Source organism: Poromitra crassiceps, assembly GCF_964638095.1.
Source record: "Poromitra crassiceps genome assembly, chromosome: 12".
Taxonomy (NCBI): Eukaryota; Metazoa; Chordata; class Actinopteri; order Beryciformes; family Melamphaidae; genus Poromitra; species Poromitra crassiceps.
Window position 1 is genome coordinate 8,133 of NC_139632.1, and position 22,598 is coordinate 30,730.

The 22,598-nt window shown below is 43.6% G+C and overlaps 1 protein-coding gene across 1 annotated transcript; it reads right to left on the reverse strand.

Annotated features, from left to right (window-relative positions):
- Positions 1–1,134: 1,134 nt before the first annotated feature.
- LOC310786970 (uncharacterized protein) lies at positions 1,135–22,585 on the reverse strand (the record flags this gene model as incomplete). The annotated part of the gene is made up of 11 exons (XM_083648300.1): positions 1,135–3,028; positions 5,707–5,818; positions 12,843–12,944; positions 13,448–13,599; positions 13,706–13,816; positions 13,926–14,071; positions 15,115–15,175; positions 15,718–15,775; positions 15,893–16,056; positions 16,304–16,394; positions 22,400–22,585. The coding sequence occupies 11 exons, from the start codon at positions 22,583–22,585 to the stop codon at positions 2,847–2,849; spliced, it is 1,365 nt and encodes a 454-aa protein (XP_083504426.1). The 3' UTR covers positions 1,135–2,846.
- Between the last annotated feature and the right edge of the window lie 13 nt (positions 22,586–22,598).

A 22,598-nucleotide genomic window follows, 5' to 3' on the forward strand; every position in this document is an offset into this window, starting at 1 on the left:
GCGCTGGTAGATGCGTTCCATAACACACAGTCAGAATGTAGGCTATTCTGTTGCACACTGAATGTATTCTGTTACACACTGTTAATGCGTTAATTGTAGCAATATAAGTTCATATCAGCTTGTAGCTACGAATCGGGAGCTGTAACAGAGATCAAAGCGGCTGGATCAGGTGAGCTGGCGCTGCCCAATTACGCACAGGGGAAGACCACGGCTTCAATGCGCAGATGAAATATCATCAAAGTTGCCAATTGATTTGTACTGCCGCCACCCACGGCTCAACGGGCGTTTCTGCACTCCTCCAGTTTGCCCATGACATTATTCAGGTGTTTGTTGTTTTTCTTCCTTGGGAAGAACCGTGGTGGGTCCCATAATAACGCATCGCAGTAGCACTCTTCTTCATGCTGTCGTAAATAATAATGCACAAAACACCCCTTGGAGAAGTGTGGGAACGCCGTTCCCCCGCGTTACATTAGCACTACACCTATGAGTACATCTATAAATAGCAGAGCATGTGATGGCATTCTACCAGCGGCTCAAAGTGGTGGAAGCGGAGTCGTCTTACCAGGATGAAAACAGCCAGGATGACGATGACCGCGGTGGTGATGGTGGCCAGAGGGAGGTGCACACACGGGCGCTTCACCACCTTGATTACTGCAGACACAGCTGGCAGCTCGACAGCTTCTCTGGAAACAGCCGCTGTGATCGTGTGTATTTTTATGCCCAATATTCCCTACTGAAATGTCATAATTTGTAACTGTGACTCTCAAAATACGATCAAGCTCGTGTCTAGTACATCCAACCCTGCCACAACAACACAGAACGTCTTTGCACAGAAACATCAAACAAGAGGCCCAAACTGAATGGGAGCAGCTCACCTGCTATCAGGCCGGGGCGTTCGACAGCTATAGACGGCCCCTCAGTCGGTGGTGTGGAGGCCAGATCCAAACAGCCTCAGCTCATAAGACACTTCTCAAAACAAAAGTCACACACACACTAACACCCACCCGTGAGAACGGGGGGAAAACTACTAGGGAACAGGGGCTCCAGAGAATCAATCATATATCACCCTGTAACACTAACCAATAAATAAAAACTTGAAGAGAAAGTAAAACTCAACACAGTTTATTGGCATCACACATCAAACCTTTTTTTCTTTCATATAAAGAGGGAATGTATCAAGTATAGACTATGAAAGTGCAAATAGCATTTCAAGGATTAGTTGTTTTACAATAGAAAAATCTCAATGCATTTCAAAATATGTTTGCCATTTAAAAATAAATCACCTTGACATTGGAAGTGAAATACAAAGGAAAATCCAAATCCCATTTAGATTTGTACCCATTTCATGCACTTACAGAAAAAGGACAAAATGTGTTTACGCCTCTGCTTAACCCATGTCCAACAAAGTTAGCGCCACTAACCATATGGCACTCAGTTTCACAACTTCAAGACACATTTCAAAGCAATCAATACATTTAGATTTCAGTGGCTCTCAGTCGGCTAGAATATATAGCTAACTGAGTAAAGAACAGTCAGACATAAGTCTGGAAAAGAAAATCTATAAGTGAGACGTAATTTCTAAAATACCAACCTTACTTATTATACTCCACACACTTTGTAAACAATCAATACATTTGAACTCATTGTCAAGGGCCGCTTTTTTTTTCTTTTTTCAAATAAATACCAACGTTATGTTGTGAGTGTCTTCCATTTAGTGTCTTCAGCTAAGATACATGGAACACATAAGTCAACTCAGTCAATACAATGTTTTTAGTTTCCAAACCACAGACAACTGTATCAAAAAGAGCAAATCCAAGAAGCTCACTGCACAAAATGAGAGATAAATAAAACGTGTGTGTGTGTGTGTGTGTGGGGGTTATCCATGAACACTACAGGCTACAAATATTTAGATGAAGAAAAAAAATTAACTTGATGTGAGAAAAATAATTTTAAAGTAACAGGTGTTTTAATTTGTATACACCGTTATTAAAGGAGAATTTCGTTTTTTTTTAACCTGGACCCATCTCCTGGCAATAATTATGATTTGGCCACTCACCCAGCGATGTCCGCGGCGTTTCTGGCCGTCCTAGCGTTGTTTTGAGATCAATAGCGTCCAAGTCAGTTGTAAAATGGAGCTGATTTGGGGCCAAGTGTGAGCCTGTCTTTCCTGCATCTAAGTAGCTATTTTTATTCCCGTTTTCGCCACATATCGTCGTAATGTGATCCCTCAACAGCCACCAGAGTGATATTTCGCCCCAGGCCATTTCCTGGAGTCTCCCAGGGATCAAATTGCCTCAAACGTGATCTCGGTCACCAAGTCTCGTAAAGTCCCGCGATACTTTCCTGCCGACTGGCCAACTACAGGTAGGACGCTTTGCGGTGGTGGTTTTAGCGCAACCTATGTGGGGTTTGGCATAACCATCGTTATTTCGAATCCCACATAGGTTACGCCTCCTACTGGAGGAATAGGTAGAGACTATCCATATTTCTCACTTCTACTTTGCCATCCAGATTGGTTTTTGGCCTTCCAAAACAAAACAAAAGTTCCTTCCTGTCTCAACCAATCAGATCACACCAAGTGCACTTGGTCCTCCCACTCGGAGGAGCTGCTGCTGGGCAGGTTAGCGTTGCCCGCCGCCGCCGAGGACGGGTCGCGGCTGTCGCACGCGGTCCAGTCTGTGGTGTCACTGGAGGACGAGAAGAGGCCCGTGGACGAGTTGCTGCCGCCCGGGGCCACCGGGATGGGCACGGAGCCGCCGTAGCTCCGCCGGTGACTCTCCGAGTGCTGAGACGCCACGGGGACACTGGCCGAGTACTGGCTGTTGATGTTGCCCAGCCTGGCCAGGTTATCTCCCAGCTCCAGCAGCTTTGAGCTGCTCAGCAAAGCTCTGGGGAGGACCTCCACGCCCGGAGCGCTCCGCTCCAGCCGGGAGGGCAGCGAGGTGCCAATGGCGCCGAGCGACGCTTCGTTGGCGAGGAACTGGTGGCTGCTGGTCCCACACGCCATCACAGAGTCCTGGAGTGACAGCTGGATGGCCAGGAGAATGTTATGCCTACCCCACACTACAGGATAATTTGCAAGATTATGGCCAAGATTCCCCCCTCCCGATTTTCTCGGGGGTGCTCCCGATTTGAAGCGCGTCGGGCAGATAATCTTCCCAAATGATCCTGTAGTGTGTGGGGTTCAAAGATTCACAATCGGGAAGACTGCCTCTTCCCGATTGTGAATCGGCCATATCTAACATGTTAGATATTTACAACCCGACAGGCGATTGCATCTTGAGCAGAGAGCCAGTAGTAGCTGCGTTTCCATTAGTTTTTCGCAAAATAAACTGGTCCGCGTCCACCCGCAGCCCCGCACAGAAACAAAGAACGAGGAAATTGTCATCGAGGTGAAATACCCGTGCGTCTTTGAACGGGACGGAAAACTAATGCTATACTGCAAAGCATGTAGCCTACAACAAGCGCTTAGGTCTCAGCTTCCCGCATCGCGAGTGTCCGCACGGAAAAGTGAGTCAAATCAGCAGACGCGCCCCTCCACAAGACACCTGTGCAGACGGTTTTCGCCTGGCCGTGCACAGTAGGCCTACACCCCGAATGGACGCGGCTGTCCGCGCAAATATTAATTAAACAAATCCTTTCAGTGCAAATGCATTATAAAAAAAAAAAAAAAAAAAAAATCGAAAACGAAATGACACTACTACACCCGGTGCGCACACTGAATAGGCATTTTAAAAGTTAACGTCGAGCCCTGCTTCAAGGTGAATCTTCGGCATAATCTTCTAGTGTGTGGGGTTGCGTTTGAACAGACGCGATTGTGTATGTGTCCCAAGATTGAAATGTTGAAAAAATCGGCTCTCTCTGTCCTGTAGTGTGTGGGCTCTCAAGATTTTTATAATCTTCAAGGATTTGAAAATCCTGTAGTGTGGGGTAGGCATTAGGGTCATCGTCGTCTAGCCTGGAACAGGACAGAAAAAACTGTTTAGCATTTATGCAACCAGGTGAAAAACAATCAAAACATCTGGAAGACTGACCGCAAAGGCGAGACCCTTTTACTTGATCATAGTTGTCGTCGTCGTCGTCATGCTTAGAATTGCACCAGTTTGACAACTATAGTGTCACTACTTTTTCAACCATTTTTTGTAAGGGAGGATGCCCATGGAAATGGCACTGAAAGAAACTAGGAAAGTACCTGTGCCCACACACCTAACACCCACATTCAGAGGAATCCTGTTAAGTGAGAAATGAAATGCAGACGTTGCATAAAATAGGCACAGCTATGGCAACGTTTCACAGATGTTGCTCTTAAAAGCGGATTATACTCCATTAGCCCTTCTCCTAATGTCTCCCGCGGGTGGGGCTTGAGCAGAGCACACACACGCAGACACACTGACAAACAAACATTTGCATAATGTCCCAAGATGCATTGTGGCATTCATAAGTTGACAAGGAAGCAACCAGATGAAGCTAAATAAGTGGTAGATGTATTTAAGAGTATTGTTAACTGGTGAGATGATGCAATGCATGTACCTGCACCTCATTAAGGCAGTGTGTTCAGTTCACTTCAGTGTGCCCCACATTTTAGTTCAGCTTGACCATGTTGCCGTTTAAACCTCCTTAGTTCGTCCTGTGTGTTCCAGTTTGTGACATTGGTTCTAGGATTGAGTCCATGCTGTAAAGTGTCTGTTGTTCTTTTTATGTTAAATCTTGCCAGTTTCACCGTGTGTCTACGTGTGCTCAGCATGAGGAGAGATATTTCCGTTGCAATTGTCACAATGCTTATCTGGTAGCTAATTGACTGGAGTATTCAGTTTATTGTGATCTGTGCTTAAGTTGAAGTGTTTATTTCTGCTGCTGTAATTGTTAAGTAGATAGCATTCCTATGTATGGGGGGGAATGTGTGCTCAACTCCATTGTGTGCGGACGCCATTAGCAGTACCTTGTTTGGCCACAGGGCGTCGACATTGCCCTCCGTGATCTTATTAACCATACATAAGGTTAAATTGGTTTATTTCTGTTAAGAGTCGACTATAGTAACTTACTCGGCTGTATGCAGCTTTATGTTATGGTTAAAGGAGCATTACAATGCTTATTGTTATATTTTATGTTTACTGTGAATGGGTCTTGGTTTAATTTCGTAATATGGGGAAATATATAGCTTTAATTTCACTGTATTTTATATTCTGTAGCCCTGAAGATCTAAGTGTCTAATTGTGGTTTATTTGTGTTATTTCAGACTAATGATAATACTACATGTCACAACAATAAATACTGGATCGCAGTACTGTTCAACCAAGAAGTTATGTCTCCTCATCGTCATCCCATCCTGTTCACTGCTAAAACCTGAAAGAGCTAGCCCTACCTAATTAGCTCAGTAACAGTAGATAATAATGATATTTATTTTTACCACACCGTGCAATTGTGGAATATTTCAATGTTGGCCAAAATAAAAAAATACAATTTGACTATATGAATTAACACCCTAAGTCTAAAGCACATTTTTAGAAGGGGGGTATATATATATCTCACAACTAGAACGAGTTGTAAGCAGCGTTTAATACATTTTTCAAAGGAAATCATTTGAAATATTGTTATGGTGCAGCATCTCTTATCATCAGTAAATTAAAAACCATTCTTCAACAAACATCGAGTTCATGAAAGGTTAAACACTGGTGGTGAGATGTGGTGAAAAATGCAGTGAAATACCTAAGGTGCTCTCGCTAGGGTCATCAGGGTCAGGAGTGTTGCTACGCAGACTCGCCATGTCACCTCGCCTCCTTTGCCTGTGTCTCTGCCTGTACTGGAACTCTGCATACTCCTTTAAGCAACAACAAAATACCAAATTAAAAACAGAATTCACCAAAAACACTGATAATGGCAACTTCATAATCCTTCACTGTTGTTTTCATTGCAATAGATGGTCTTATGTCCCTTTTATTCACATTGCATAGACTTTTTTTTCTCAGGTTCAAATCTGAGTGTGTGACTTGTGCTAGCTAGCTAGAATTACGGTATATATACATATATACCATATATATATATATATCGTAATTCTTCCAATAAGCGCCTGTATTCTAATTGCCACCTGTCTTCCATTTCCCGCCGGGGGTCCAAGTTGATTTAGCATAATACGCAGACTTGTATGTGTGCGCGCACACACACACACAGAATTCTAATCCAACCTATGTGTTGCATAACGTAATTTTGTAATCGTCTTTCCGTTTTAGACCCGGAAGTCTACGTAATAATTTTTAGACTTTCCAAAAAGCTGTTTTCAAGCAAAAAAACAAACTGTTTTAAAGTTTTAATATTTTTTCAGATGACAACGTAACATTCCAAATATGTGACCAGTTTATCAGAATAACGCCTATTTGGAAATATTTAACGAGCAGCGAGGACAGAGCGCTGGCTGTGTGACCAGTCGGACTAGCTAGTATCTGTCAACCTACTGTAAGCTACAGTAGAAAACACTGTCGACGTGCTTTTGTAACTAACGTTAAATGCCGACCGGGTACAGCCATCGGCACCTCGCAGCAGTAACGCTATGAACATGTAACTGAAGTTGGCCGCAGTGTAGCTTCTGAATGTTGCCAAACTTAATTCATAGTTACATTGTTTTGAAATTGGCCGCCAACTAGCGCTGAACCGGAAGAACAAATACAATTGCGTCCAACACGGAAGACAGAAAAAGTGGGCGTGGTGAATAAGGTGAATAGTCGAGGACAGGGGTTTTCCAAGTGTGGGAGAGTGGGCCTCCCCCCAGAGAACATACAGACAGCTGCGCCTACCCCCCCCCAACCCCAATTATTATTGCCATTATTGTTGTATGCTCCTCTCGGGCATAACGACGAGTTCTAAGAATGTTGTAAACATCTTTATCAATATATGATAAAGATTTAAGATTTTAAAACTTCCTTTTTTCAATATCTTCTTTTAAACATTTTAAACATCTTTATCAACTCTGAAGGATTTTTTTAACCACATCTTTATTATAACTAGCGGGAAACCTGCCCCATGCAGTGTATCGAGTGAAATGTTGCATTCTCTGCATGTTCAACCCATTGACTATGGACTGTGTGCTGCCGGCTGGCCAGGACGAATAGCAGGGCCGTGCAGAGACCCTTAGAGGGGCAGGGGGCTCAGAATTTTAAAAAGGGCACAACACCACGGTGCGGGGCGGTTTCACTGTTGCTGATCCGCCAGTCAGTCGGAGCTGGGCAGTGGGCAGGATGGCGAAGGAATGACCCGCCCATCTCTGCCTCTGATTGGTGCAGGAGACGAGGAGAGACGCAGGATAGGATAGCCAAGCGAATGTGATTAGATCAACGTTTGATGCTATAGGCCAATCAGAGGCAGAGAAGGGCGGGTCATGCCTTCGCCATCCTGGGGAAAAAATATTGTGCACGTCACAGAGACGCAGACGATTACTTAACTTCCGGTTGAAAGGTCAACATGTGTAAACTGTCCAGACATTTTATTTATTGCTAAACTGTTATTTATTGTTATAAGTTATTCTTGAAGGGTGCTGGGCATGCCTTCACTGTAAAAAAGAAAAGGGGGGCCCTTTGGGCATAAGGGGGACAATGGGCAGGTGCTTGGGCACCCCTAGCACCTGCCTGGCGAATAGACAGTTCCCCAGTCCCATAAGGACAATCAGGCTCCATCTGGGCCCTTCTTGATCTAACTTCGTTCTCTCTCTTTCCTTATATAAAAAAAAAAAAAAAAAAAAAAAAAAAACTAACCTTGTACCACTAACCTAAACTTGTACCACTGTTCCTTCAGAAGTTGTAGTTGTCATAGACTGTGCTCCATAGTTGATTGCTCTATTGCTGACAAAAAATGTGTTATTGTAAGTCGCTTTGGATAAAAGCGTCTGCCAAATGACGTAATGTAATGTAAATGTAAATAAATCTCGTAAAATTCATCGGAAAAAGCTCCCCAACAGATACAAAAACAAGAGCATGTGGTTGATGTACATACAAAGAACTGCCACGATCGGATTTGTGAAATACCCATTTAAATCTTGATTTCCTTCTCCCTGGTTTCTAGTCTGACAGCATGAGCTCGCCTCAACAGAGGCAGCCAGACTGCGGGCAGTCCACCCCCAGTAGTCCAGTAGGAACAGGGCTCCCCATGCACCCCAAAGATATATTTTTCTAACAGGTTTTTGTACTCTTCAAGGTGTCTCTAATAAAACACATTTTGTTGTTACCCCGTTGAAATAGGGTCCCATGTTTGGCGGCCATCTTTGCGGGCATATTGAAATGTCTGATGAAAATGGATAAGGGGTCATAACTTTTGAACTAGACGGAGGTTGCCTGATTCCAGTAGAAGCTGGCCGGCAGCAGTGCCCAGTTGACATGCTGAATCAGTGCATCTTGGGTGGGAGGCAAGTTCTCGAGGGACTTGATACATTTGAAAAAAGCTGATGTCTGGCTTCATCTACTTGGCTGGAGCCACAGCTTTTGCTGTACATGACGACCCCAAGGTGAGGGCGATCAGGGTTTTGGGGTGAACTACTCCTTTCTACCAAGAAGGATGTAATACTCTCCAACAGATGTGAATATGACATATAGTAAGTAACATCTGCGCTTCAGCCTTGTAACCATCCTGAAGCAGACACTACAGTAGAATGAGTTATAGCACCTGGCACATGCTGCGGCCAGTAGCCATAGAAACTCAGGATCCATACGTCCGACAGTGATGTTGTAATACTTGCAATACGCTTCTTCTACACATTAGGCCTCACAGAGCACTGGATCGGCTTCACATGTGGAAAGTACATTTATGTTCACAAAATCTGCAATGTTCTTGGTCACTGTCATTACATCTCTTCCATGTGCTAAAATGATGTGACACTACATCAGCCTTCCAGGGCTATGGGAAAAGGAGTGCATGGGCAGCTTGGGAAGCAACATGGGATCTCACTGAGACCGTGGACGCCTTCACCTTGGAGTCTGAACAGATCAACTCAGATGTCCATGTCCAAAGACTGGAAGCATTATGGTCGTCATGTACAGCAAGAACTGTGTCTCCAGCCAAGTAGATGAAGCCAGACATCAGCTTTTCTCAAATGTCCCTTGAGAACTTGCCTCCCACCCAAGATGCACAGATTCAGCATGTCAAATGGGCACTGCTGCAGACCAGCTTCTACTGGAATCAGGCAACCTCCGAGCAGCAAAAGATCCAGAGTTCAGTACGTGTTCACTACGGCTGTAGTGTGGCAATTTAGCCCCAACGAAGCAAAGGGGTTGAATACTAAATAGATTTCTCTGATCTTAGAATTTTTAAACTTCCACATCAATTTATAGAAATCATTTTTCACTTTGACATGATCAAATTATTTGCATAGAACTCAATACAAATCCTGTATATATGCATTCTAACTGGATAGCACAACAAAATATGCAGTATGAGTACTTTTCCAAGGCATAGATACAGTATGTATTATGGCCCGACAGATAGAACGCGCAGCCGATATTATCTGTTGATGCAGATAATAGATGCACCATTATCGGCAGAAGTGCCGTCAATGAGGCCTCGATAGAAGTACTCTTTAGAAACCGCTAAATTAACGCAGAAACAGTTGTGGCAGGTCGGCACAGTAAGAGGCTGCTGGTCACTGTCAGCACTAGGGATGTTAATGATTAACCCACCAATTGCCGTTAAGATCTTCACAGATTAAAAATGTATTAATAACTGATTAAGCGAAAATGTGTTCTGTGCATCATTTCTGTGGCGGAGCTCACATACATGTAGTAGGCTATATTAACATTTATACCAGCAGAGGGCGTAATGTTACTTCACCCAAACTAGCGCTCACCATCCAATCCAACTTTATTTATAAAGTGCTTTCAGTGTTTCCCCTACCATTCTACAGGCATGGTGGGCCCGCCAGCCGGCGCCAGGCCAATGGCGCCCCCGGCAGGCCAGAAAAAAGATTGTTTTGTTTTTTTAGATTTTTTTTCTGCTTCCCCCAAAATTTCAATAAACCTTTATGGCATATTATTACAATACAACAATACTGGTGTTGACAGGGGACAGTAATAGAAGATGCCAAATCATTCAAAACAATAAGCATTTTGCTTTTAGGAGCATTGTGCCAGTGTGCAGCGCTGTTCCAAAACGTGTCAACGGGTGTAATTCACATCGCATCCCATAATAGTATGAGGATACTTGGGATGCCATTGCGAACATAGATGTGAACAGGTTAGCTAAAAGTGTAGTGTCGCCAGTGAGCAGTGTTGGGCAGTAACGCGTTACTAAGTAACGCGTTACTGTAATTAGTTACTTTTTTAGTAACTAAGTAATATAAGGCGTTACAATTTCCAAAACAGTACGGTAATTAGATTACAGTTACTAATCCAAGTAACGCATGCGTTACTGCGTTACATCATTGCCTGCCAGAATGCAGTGTTTTCTATGTAAAAGAAGAAAATAAAACATTTTATCCTCACGGACTCAGGTAGACCTGTCGCGCGCACATATACGTCATAGTGTGTGTGCGCGATACAGCGTCAGAGCGTGCACGCCGGCTTTCAAAACAAACCGAGTCAGAAGAAGGAGACGACGAGCAAGAGAAATATGCGTTCAAAAGCTGGAACATTATTGTCCTTTGTAAACTATGTGCGAGCAGCTTGGCAGATGCTACCTATTTGCACTGTTGACTCGCCCTCATATCGATGCATCATAGAGAAAATAGCCACGAAGAACAATATCAAGCTGCCGCAGCCACACAGAGGAAGACGTTTGCTGGCTACCTCAGAGAGAATATGCGGGATAGGGATGGAGGCTAAATTGAAGGCGATGCTGGGTGAGGTAGACTTGGGTGGTGTAACAGTTCACTGGATTAACAGATACACTTTGGGTAAGTGTTGTACACTTTGTTACTTCCTAACCTTCTGGTCAAAGCCTTTCTCACCGTAGTCAGACGGCCCAGGGAATGTTGACAGATCACCACTTTTCTTTCAGCAACGAAGCTTGAAACGTTTGCATTGAGGCTGTGATGTTTTATTACCACTCCGACAGTAACAGCATCTTTCTTCCACTCACGTTATCTGTCTATCATTTCACGTCTTTTCCAGTGTGACGCTAGCCAGTCTTAACACACCACTTCCTGTTCTTTCTAACCGAATTTCAAAGTAAAATGCCTTTGGCGTTTCTTTTAACATAGCTTCTTTTGTGTGTTTTTTACTGAGATGTACTGACATTGGCTTCTGCTGTAACACAATAATTTCCACCAGGGGATTAATAAAGTACTTTATCTATCTATCTATCTATCTATCTATCATAATACCAAAGCAAAAATAATTAATACAGTGACATGCTAGACATGTAACAACTTAAGTGTAAGGTATTTGGGGTAAAAAAGAAAAGAAAAAGTAACTAGTAACGTAACTAGTAACGTACCTAGTTACTTTTTGAAAAAGTAATCAGTAAAGTAACTTTTATTACTTTTTTAAGGAGTAATCAGTAATCAGTAACTAATTACTTTTCCAGAGTAACTTGCCCAACACTGTCATTGAATCACTTCATATTACATATTACAACTGGCGGTTGAGCAATGGTAGTTTGAACTGCAAGTGTTCCCCTCAGCCTTCCAGGTGGCCTCTGTGTGACATATGCTGTTACGTTATACGAAGGGGCTGAGGGGAAGCGAATCAGGGGAAGTGCAACTACTAATGAAACACAGTAACAGAGTAGAAAAGTGTTTTGGCAGTGGGCACATGGCATTATTAAAGTCGAGCTGAACCCAAAAATGACTTTTCTTTTCTTTTAGTTCAAATACCTGGGTATGCAGTGCACCTATTTAATAATGTATGCAAAACAAATCACAACAATCTAATTTCTTTAGTTTTTCACATCAAAAGTTCATTTTTCAAGATTTCATTGATAACAGTAATGTACAGTTTGCTGACGTCACCTAGTACTATCAAATTTCTACCCCATTTCAACCAATCATATCATGACATGGCAGCTGTCAATCAAATCTTCATTTCAGGATAATTTTCTCTTCCAAATGAAGGGGAAAATGGCGCCTAGTGCCTGTCATCTGGCAGAATTTCTAGCCCATAAACTAACTACTAACTTGAGCAATTATGCAAACTAAATCAAGCGGTAATGTCTAAGAATGCAAAGAAATGTAACTGGCTTAAAAGTCGCATTCCAGGAATATTATTTAATGCAATGGCGATATTGGCGCGCGTCTCGCCTGGTTGTCAGGGGTCGCACCTTGGAGATTCCAGGCCGACAGGCTGCACTCTCTGCTCGCCAACACAAAGGCAGCTGGCTGCCTGCAGCTCGCTGAGCTCCACTCAGCCAGTAACCTCGCGTCAGCAGGCTCTTCCCGAGGGGAGCGCCACAACACGCCGAATCCCACTGGATTTGGAGGCGGAACACGCCAGGATTGGCCAAAGCCCAATCCAGTCCCCAGAATTGTCAAATAAAAACATCGACATGATACTATGACCCGCCTCTCAACTTGTCATCACATTTATAAAGATACAATTGGGAGTGCTGCATTGGGTCAAGGAGACATCAATATAAAATGGCAGAGTAAAAATCAGGTGCTCTTCCAGGATCGGCATGCATAGATATAAGATTAAAAAGAGGTAGCTGTCCAGTGTGGTTGCAGGAAGTTCCCCAGGTGTTGAATGGAGCAGAGAAAGACATCCGAGGCACTGTCATCACATTTGTTTTGTCAGACAAATTATGTTTTCAGTCTGAAACGGACTCAGACGCACGTGACGAATGGGTTCAGCTCGACTTTAACAGCACATTTAAAATTGGACTAACAATTCTACATTGCATGTGTGCATCTGCATACAGTGAGACTGTGTTACCGGATTAGTGGGCTGGTATTCCCGACAGCGGCCTTCACACCAGCTGCACTCTGGATTCTTTAGGCACATGCTTTCATCCGGTGCCTCGGCACAAACTGCATCCTGACAAAAGCAACACACACAATATTGCAAGGTGCACTTCAACTGATGTCTAGTACAGTGTTTCTCAAATGGGGGTCCGGGGAGCGGCAGGGACCCCCAGGGGTCCTTGAGAGGGTTCCAGGGGGTCCCCAGCCAAAAGGGGGGTGATTTATTTTTGCTATACTTCCATTCATAAGTAACACAATTACTATTTTGGTCATGGGTTTTATACACTTTCTGTAATAAAACATCTAAAAGCATCAATCTTATTATCACATGGGGGACCGTGGGACAAAATCCTATCAAATGGGGGTCCATGGTCTAATTTTTGTCAGTTTAGGGGTCCTTCATGTGAAGAAAATTGAGAACCACTGGTCTAGTAGTCCTTATTTATTCTTCCCAATCACAACATTTTCATTATCCCGTCTCCCACGAGTCCTTACACACTGTGAACCATTTTGCCAAACTCTCCCGATGACAGGACTTCCCGTGCCCTTGACTCCATGACTCTTTTCTTCACTCACCCGGTCTCCTGGGTCGCTGCTGATGAACAGAGGAACTTTGTAAGCCACCAAGTCTCCACGGGCGACGCCACTGTAACCCCCGGCAACCAGCAGCACTCCACCCTCCATCACCGCGGCCACGTGCGAGTAACGGCCCCTCACAGCCTCCCCTGCTGAGACAAATGGAGACCATTTTGGATGAAGTGTATGTGTGCGAGCAAGTGACAAAAAGTGCAACGCAGAGTGGTTATAGAAGTCACCGTCTGCACAGGAACTTACTGTGTGACAAGCTCTCCCCAGCAGATACCCACTCGTGACAACCCAGATGGTAGAAGAAGATCTCCTCATCATAGCACTTCTCCTCTTGGTAGTGAATATGTACATTCCCCCCTGGGAGAGAGAGGCAGGAAGCAAAGAGAGACGGAGAGAAAGAGAGAAATGTAAATGGGGGCTGGATCGATTGAATTTAGCTGATTTCTCTACAATCGCTCTTGCTCACCGTAGACCACCATGTAATTTCCAATGACGGTGGCCGAGTGGAAGGCTCTCTCTCTGGGCCCGGTGGCTGGGAAACGCGAGCGGAAGGACGTCCAGAAGCGCCGATCCACATGGAATACGTCAGTGTTGTTCACCCTCACACTGAGCCTTAGATGAAGTGGAGGGACAAAGTAAGTAAGAAGAACAGCAGGTGCACTTTTAGTCAAATCTGTCAGTGAAGATGCTGCATCTTTATTTCAATCAATCAATCATTTAATTATTAATAACCATACAACCAAGGTTGGTGGAATTTGCTTTCAGTACAGCCCGAACCAGGCCTTCCCCCCCTCCCCTGAACCTTATGTGTTTGATCAATTTCGAATAGCCTAAGCCTATCAAATAAACACTATACAAGAAAAATACATTAAAACACAATGTGTCAATTCAAATGTCAAAAATGGGGGTACGGTGGCGCAGTCGGTAGTGCTGTCGCCTCACAGTTAGAAGGTCCTGAGTTCGATTCTCGCCTGGGACACTGTGAGCGCTGTGGTTGTGTTTCCCCCATATCTTCAGTGCCTACTGCCCAGGTGGGTTATCTCGTCGTAAGGGCCTTTCTCTCTGTGTGGAGTTTGCATGTTCTCCCCGTACCCCCCAGGGGCTTCCTCCGTATATAACCCCCCCACTAAAAACATGCAGAAGATCAGATCGTCATCGTCATCCGACCAGTGACGACAACATCCAAAGTTGGTCCCCGGGCGCTGTACGAGAAAGCGACCACTGCTCCTGGCCTGCCCCTCGGAGGAAAGGACATGCCTGGATGGGTTAAATGCAGAGGACACTTTTCACCGGCCACCGTCAGCATGAGTGTGTTGTGGCCGCATGCATGTATTGTGGTGTTCGTGTGACAATAAAAGACGGGCTTGTCCGTTACGAGAGTTTTTTTTTTTTAAACAAACAAAGGGTTGGGCCGGGCCTCAGGCTCAGGCTAGAATGCAGGGCTCTAGTGGACAGGGGCATCAAGGGGACAGTGGTGAGCAGGGTGAGAGGGCTCAGATTTTTTATTTGCCTTTTTGATTGTGAGTTTGAGATATAATAATAATAATAATAATACATTTTATTTATAAGCGCCTTTCTGGACAAAGTGACCTTACACACATCATGAGATGTAGCTATGCTCCAAAATGCACAAAGCCGAATGCCGCTGCACTCACCTGCGCCAACCACTGGAAAGACGTGATATAGAGGATGGCCGGACATGAGGAAGAAGAAGAACTTTACAAAGTAAAAACAAGTGCAATAATCAACAATAGAGACAACAACACAAATACAGTAACAGATAAAGTCGATGTGATGGATGTCAGGTGGGAGTAGGGCTGCACGATATTGGAAAAAACTGACATTGCAATATTTTTTTATTCTGCGATATATATTGCGATATGAAAAAAAACAGGAATTTTCACCAAAAGTCTTGAATAGGTCTATCAAGCCTTGCCTGTTTAAGAAGATGGCCTAGTGGGTAACGTGCACGGTTGACGTAGTAGGAAGTGAGTGTGTTTTTAGCCGCAGCCAGGGTGAGTTGCAGGATCCTAAGTGAGTAAAGGTACTATAGTTAGTAGGAAAAGAGCTTAGAACAGAGAGGGCGTGCATTACTGTATGTTATGAGTTAATTTGCCTTACTTGACATTGCATGCTCTGCGATGTGACTATTGCGCATGTGCACATTGCGATGACGATGCTGAAACGATATATTGTGCAGCCCTAGGTGGGAGTGAGTTCCAAAGTTGAGGAGCAGAGCGGCTGAAAGCTATGCTGACCATGGTGCTGAGGCTGAGACGGGCAGAGGGCACAGTAAGGTGAATGGAGGAGGAAGATCTGAGGGAGCGAGTGGAGGAGACAGTATGGAGGAGATCAGACAGATAAGGAGGGGCGAGCTTGTGAATAGACTTGAATGCATACAGGATCCATTATGAATCATGTGTCAGTTGTTACCTTTCCCGATTTGGCTTCCATGGGTTGCGGCAGAGTGTTGCCACTCAGACCGGCCAGGAGGGGGCTATGGTAGGAGTCTCCATCATACACAAACAGGTAATCATAGGTACACTCGGTGTCCATAAAGGTGAAATTCAGGACAATGCGATGATTGTTGCTGGGAGCTGGGAGATAAAGAATGAGAGGGAAATAGCAATGTGATTAGGCTTGAGCCACATCAGTTTAGCATTCACTCTACAGGTAAAATGGCAAATAGTGTGTGGGTTGAAAGGTATCTGATTTAACAAGCAATTATATTGTACACACAACAATATATTCACTCATTATATACCTTTGATGAGCCACTCGCAGTTCCCATTGACTGAGTGACGTAGCCTGGTGGTCCCCGCAACACCTGCCTGTGGCCCTTACAGTCCCCTGCCTGGCACCCAGGGGCCTCGGCCAGCAGGAGAACCATAAGCACCAGGGAGACAGGGAAGAGGGAGATCACCCTTCCCACCACCTGGAAGAGGGGAGACACAAGTGGAAGATATTATCAACAAGGGCATTGCAGCTATGCCCTGCAACATAGATATTGGCGAACTGAGAAACAACACACACAATTTAAATCTGTCAAGGATCTGTGGAAATCTGTGACAGACAGGAACTACTGACTGGTCACAAATTGACCAAACAGGGCAGATTAATTGTGCCAGCATGCAACAGCGTATAGGTGCTTCTTTCTTGTGTTTGTGGATCAGTGACAGAACTGTTGCATGGCAATCCAAGAATCAGCTTAATAGAGGCCTGGCTGAATTTGGCTGAAGTTCCAGCTCACGTGAATGACATATGTTCTTTTACATTTTTGACAAGACAGCAAACGTTTCTGAATCTCATGAGGATCAAGACTAGAGCAAGATCAAATATGCAGCTAGATTATTAGTGTTGTGGCGCATTGATTTACCACTGTGAACTTGTGTGGTATGTAGCGTTAAAGCTGGACCCAATGCCTATTTAGCCCGATTAACGTTGTCCACCACCACCACCAATGACTGGTGACAGCTCAATTAGGTTGCATAGGTAGCTGGTAGGTGCCTAGTTAACACTGCGACGCATTTACCCAAATGATATAGCCTTGGGTATTTACTGCATTCATTATAGCGTTATCTAAAGTTAGCTAGCTAGCGTAACTGATCAGCTAAGCTAGCTGATAACAACCAGCAACCAGGTCTCCGCAGGCTATCAAAACAAGGCTAACGTGAGTGCGAAACGTTATCCAGCTAATAACGTTCAAAGCCAATGGCCGTTAGCTGGTTATTTAGCAAGCTTGTATCACCATACTCACCAGTTCCCGTCTCTTCGGCCCCATTGTCATTTACATTTTCAGTGAGCAGCTTAGTACAGAAGCTAACTTGCCGTTAGCTAGTCACTAGTGACAGTAGCGCTACCGCGTGATTTCTAACCCCACATAGGATAAGCAATAGCGCTACCACACACTACTCCACTAGCTTGTTCGCTAGCTAGCTAGCCTAGCACAGGTCTAGCTAGTAGCTAGTAGCTAGTAGCCAGCTTTGCAAAATCCAGATGCGCAGCCGTCAATCGGCAACAAAAACCATCATCAGTCATTCTTGCGAATAGTGCAAATTCTCCATAGTATAATTATGGAATCATGTGTTAAATAAGCTATGGCAATGCACAATGAAATGCAGCCAGTTAAATGCACCTAGTTAGCGTTATCGAGATCTTCTTCTTCTGTTTGGTTTTACGGCGGTTGGCATCCAAAATGTTGCATTACCGCCATCTACTAAACTGCTCTTAATTGAACTAAAATAAACAAAATAACACCATATCCACCCAAAGTACTCCGATTCATAATTACTTTCCATATCAGTAAGATGCAGACGCCTGAGTTTACACAAATGCATCTCTCAGTATTTTATCTATCTCTGCTCCAGATACATCAACCACATCCAGAAATCTCTGCAGCGTCAACCACCATTTCAGTCCTCTCCGTCTTCCCAGTCATACTAGCAGCACAGTTTAACACCATGGCGATGAATGCCAGGAATCGCTTCTTGTCCATACAGATAACATTACTGTGACTTGCTCTTTCCTTTTCCGGCTCCCTTTGTACAATCACCTGCCTGTTGTTTTGGTGTTTGTAGCTGGCTAGCAGTAACCGGGTCGTTACTGTTACCAACACAAAAGACAGCGCTGGTTTCTATCCTCTACACTGCCCTCCAGTGGACGAGTGAAACATTTAAACATCTGGATAGTAGCCTAATGCTGACAACAAATATTGTAAATTGGTGGTTTTAAATGTGTGATTTTGTTATATTTGACAACAATTTCTCAAGTCTAAACTTCTCAAAACTGTATATCCAGATAATCTCTAGATGTTTGTGTCATACCTGTAATAATATAGGCCTACATAATTTGTGCAACACACTGGCCTTTGCAAGAAGGGCTGTGGCTGAGGATCGGAGACTACACATTGGCAATATGGGGTTAAAGGTCACGTGATTTGGCTTGGGATCTGACCTACCTCTGTTTTAGAAATGAGCAGTGGCATTTTTCAATGCAATTCTAAACCCAACAGGTAGCCTAACCAGTGAAACGAGGCCAGCATTCAGGAGATGTGATTTTCTCTGCCAGTTAAAATTCGACCTGCTGGATTTTAGTAGCCTACACACGATACACACATTTACTGATGCCAGAATAAACACATAGTGGTCTAGGATCGTGATTCTCAACCGTTTTCATATCAAAGACCCTCATTTAGCCCATTAAGGTCACAGACCCCCACTGATGAGATTTTGTCTCTTGGACCCAAATCTGATTTTTTCTTTTCTTTTAGAGGTTATTCTGTTCAGATTCAATGACTCTTTGTGTTGTAGGTTCAGAGGTGACAGTGTAACATCAAAGCAGTCATGCCTCTATATTTTCTAATTGTGTGAAGTTGATGTAATTGTAATGGTGAAGTCTAGCAATTTATCAATTTGCTGGAGACCTCTGGAATCCCTTCAAAGACCCCTGGGTGGTCCCTGGACCCTACATTGAGAACCACTGGCCTAGGAGATAAAAGCATGAATTAGTTGTGTGTGTCTTATGTTTTATGGGACAACGGATGGAAATTAGCCTCATGCTAAATCCGGCAATTTTTACACTTTTACTATGTTCCAGGTTTTACTATCTGTTTCTGTGGTTTCTGTGTTCATTAATTTTGCACTGTCCCATCCAAATAAACGAATAATAAAAAATAAATAAATAAAAAGTTGTGTGTGTGTGTGTGTGTGTGTGTGTGCGTGCGTGCATATGGCAGGCTAAACTGGTGATGAGTCTCATGCTTGTGGTGGAGTAACATTAGGTGAGAGGTTATTAAGAAAGAGCCTGGGCCCAGTTGAACAAAGCACCTTAGGTTAAGATTTCCCTTAGAGTCAGAGTTAAGGTGTCCATAAAATAGAATCGGCTGCACAAAACACCCTTCAATCTTCTCCATAAGCTTAAACATTTTAAGGAAAACATATTTAAGGGTTAGGGTTATTTAACTATTTATTAATTTTGATTTAGCCTATTTATTTAACTATTTAGGCTATTATTTAACTATTTATTAGCCAATTTAACTAAGGGTTATTTAACTACTAGCAATATCTGCTAATAGTTACTGCACAGGGTATTCAGCCATTTTAAGTAATATGGCTCAATACCCTGTGCAGTCCACTTCACAGGGAACTGCTAGCCGATCGGAACGCAGTGAAAGTAGTTCCAATAGACCCTTCTCACGGGGGCCATTTTGTGTCAAAAAGGCAGGGTAAACACAAGTGGAAGCAAAACACTAATGAGGGTTTCCAATTTCCATGAGCTTCAGTCATATATAACATTTTGTGTCAATCATGTTTTTCTAATCACTTGTGGAGGTTCAAGGAAAAATATATTTTGGTCAGTGGTCACAGCTTTTTAATTCAGACCCCCCCCCCCCCTTTCTAAATAACGAACAGTCCCTAACCACACAGCGACATCATACACTAGAATTACTAATAAATTGGGACAATATTTGATAGAAATAAGAATTGTGATATATCATTTACATGCAGCCTGTTAGGACCACTTTATAAATGTAATAAAGATTAATTCAATTTCAACAGTTGGTCCAACTAGGGAGATAGATATATCTTACAATGATCATGTCTGAGTGTACTCACCAAGGTAGCATTTCCTTCTATGCATTTAATTTTTGAAACATAACTCAAATTTGACTATCTTTATTGAATAAATGTTCACATGGATATGGCTCAATGCAAGCCCCTTGCACACGTTTTCCTCTGTGAAATGATCAGATACAGTGCTGTAGGTACACATACAAGAATGCTAGATTAGAACAATGATACAAGCAAGTAGATTACTGTGTCCATCCTCCCAGGAATCCTGGAGATCATACTGGACGTATTGATGCTCTGGCTCGAGTGTGGGAAGTATCTTCGTTTCACCAATCGGTTCCCTCACACACACACACACACACACGTGCTGTATTCACAAATTGTAGTGAAAGAATCGCTATGTATTCCTATCTTATCAGGCATCAAAATGCATGCATATGGCAGTGTTTATTGGCTGCTCTCATGTGACTGTCTTATCAAACTCATGTATAATCTGATAAATTGGAACCAGATTGATGGTATTTATAAATTCCCCACAGACAGGCAGGCTGCAAATGTGGTTGGCTGTCCACTGGGTCGGCATGGCAACCGGTGTTACACGAACATCACCATTTAAAAAAATAAATTAGGAATAATCAGGGACATGGTCAGTTTTGTACAACCAATCACAGTGTTTGTTTTAAGTATATGCATATCCAACCAAATGTTGGATTTTGCTGATTTTGGTCCTATCTGCCTTTGGAGGTTAAGTGTGTGTGTGTGTGGGGGGGGGGCGGGACCTGCTTGCAAGGTTAGCCTCCTATTATACACGCAGGTGACAAAATACAATTGACAGCTTTGTATCTGATGCCCCCTTGTGGATTTTGTGGTGAACTGTAGTACAACTGACAAGTGTAGGTTAAAAGCTGTTTCCAAGATAAGTATAACATCATAATTTCTATATTCACCTGTTCAACTATTCTTATATAATCTGGGATTAGATTTGCATTAACATTTTGGGGTATTTTACAGGCACAAAATAAATGTATCAACTCCCCCAGCATTTTTTTCTTTTTCTTTTCAAAATGTCATTTGTAATTCCTGGACAGTAAACAGTCAAATGATTGGTGCATGGTCCTGTCAGAGTAACCTTCAGTTTGTGAAGGTCCCTTACTAGACGGTATCTGTTAACATTACCTTTCATTGATGTTGGCTTCCAGTTGGGTGAACTAGTCAGAAATCCCTTTGACATTATCCAATAGGCTTCGAGTGTTGTGTTGCCGAAAGCTTTTGATTGGCTGAGCCCTGTGCCCAGGTCGCAGAAGGACTTCAGCTGGCCAGCTTCTTGCTCCAGCTAGAAAAAGACACACACAGCTTTGCTTTCTCATCATCTGTGATCCGTTATCTCTCTGGAAATTAATCCTAATGACATCTGGAAGATGTCTTATGTCAAAATACACCCATCTTATTATAGTGGGACTGACTGCAACAGAGAAGAGAATCCAATCACCCCACTAACTGACACCCTGTAGATTTACTCTATTTGGTGGGAAAAGCTCTCTGGCTCTCAAGAAATGACATGTCGAAAATTAAGGGCCAAATACAAAACTTGCTCTTAACCAGCAGTGAGTGAGTTAACTGACGCTGAAGCCACAACACAAGATTTCTGGGTATTGAAGTGGAAAAATACTAACCGTTACCTCTCGCTGCAGTTGAGGCTACCAATGTGGAAAGTTGTCAATTGCAGTAAAAATCTACCAATTTGAGCTCCACAGAACCATGCAAAATTGATCAAATTTTAATAAGCATTTGATAAATATGTCTGTATGGTAAATTGGTCTGTATGACTCTTGATACCTCAGTGATGTCATTCATGCACAAATGACATCAGCACTGGTCGACAACTTAAATTAACTCCCAATAAGTGTCAAACTCAATGAATGCCTGCAAAACTGTTTTCAGTTTTCTGATATACTACTGATTTTGTAATGATACAAAGCTGGTTGAAAATTGGCAGAGTGTTCCTTTAAGGGCTACACTTGTATTTAAGATGGCTCTAAGTCGGACCCTCCTCGTCACCTCGATGGTCTGCCTGTAGTCGTCCACGCTGCGGTCGGGCTGTCCCCCCGGGCTCAGAGCTCTCCGTCTCACACACACACACACACACATACACTACAGTTGTGTTTACGAGTGAACTAAGTCATGATGTAATATGACTAAAATGATGCGACATATGAAGAACTTAGACTTCAGCACAACATTTTGGAAGATGCGGTCATCTCTGTATTTTGGGAGATATTGCACAACAAGCAAAGCACCAGGTTCCCTTTTCCTTAAACGAGTACATTATTTTGCATTATTGCAACGTTCTCCCTCTGTCTGTACTCCCCACCTGGTTCTGGGTCAGTGCATCCTGTACAGCCTGTGCGGTGGGCTGGACCGGGCCGGGAAACAGGGCCAGCCCGTCCAGCCAGGCCAGCAGAGCCTTCAGGCCCTCCTGGACACTGACCCGTCTGCAGCTGCTCCGCCTGCTCCGACACACACGCAGAGAGGGAGCCCAGCCTCTTCTCCAGACCATCTGACAGGAAGGA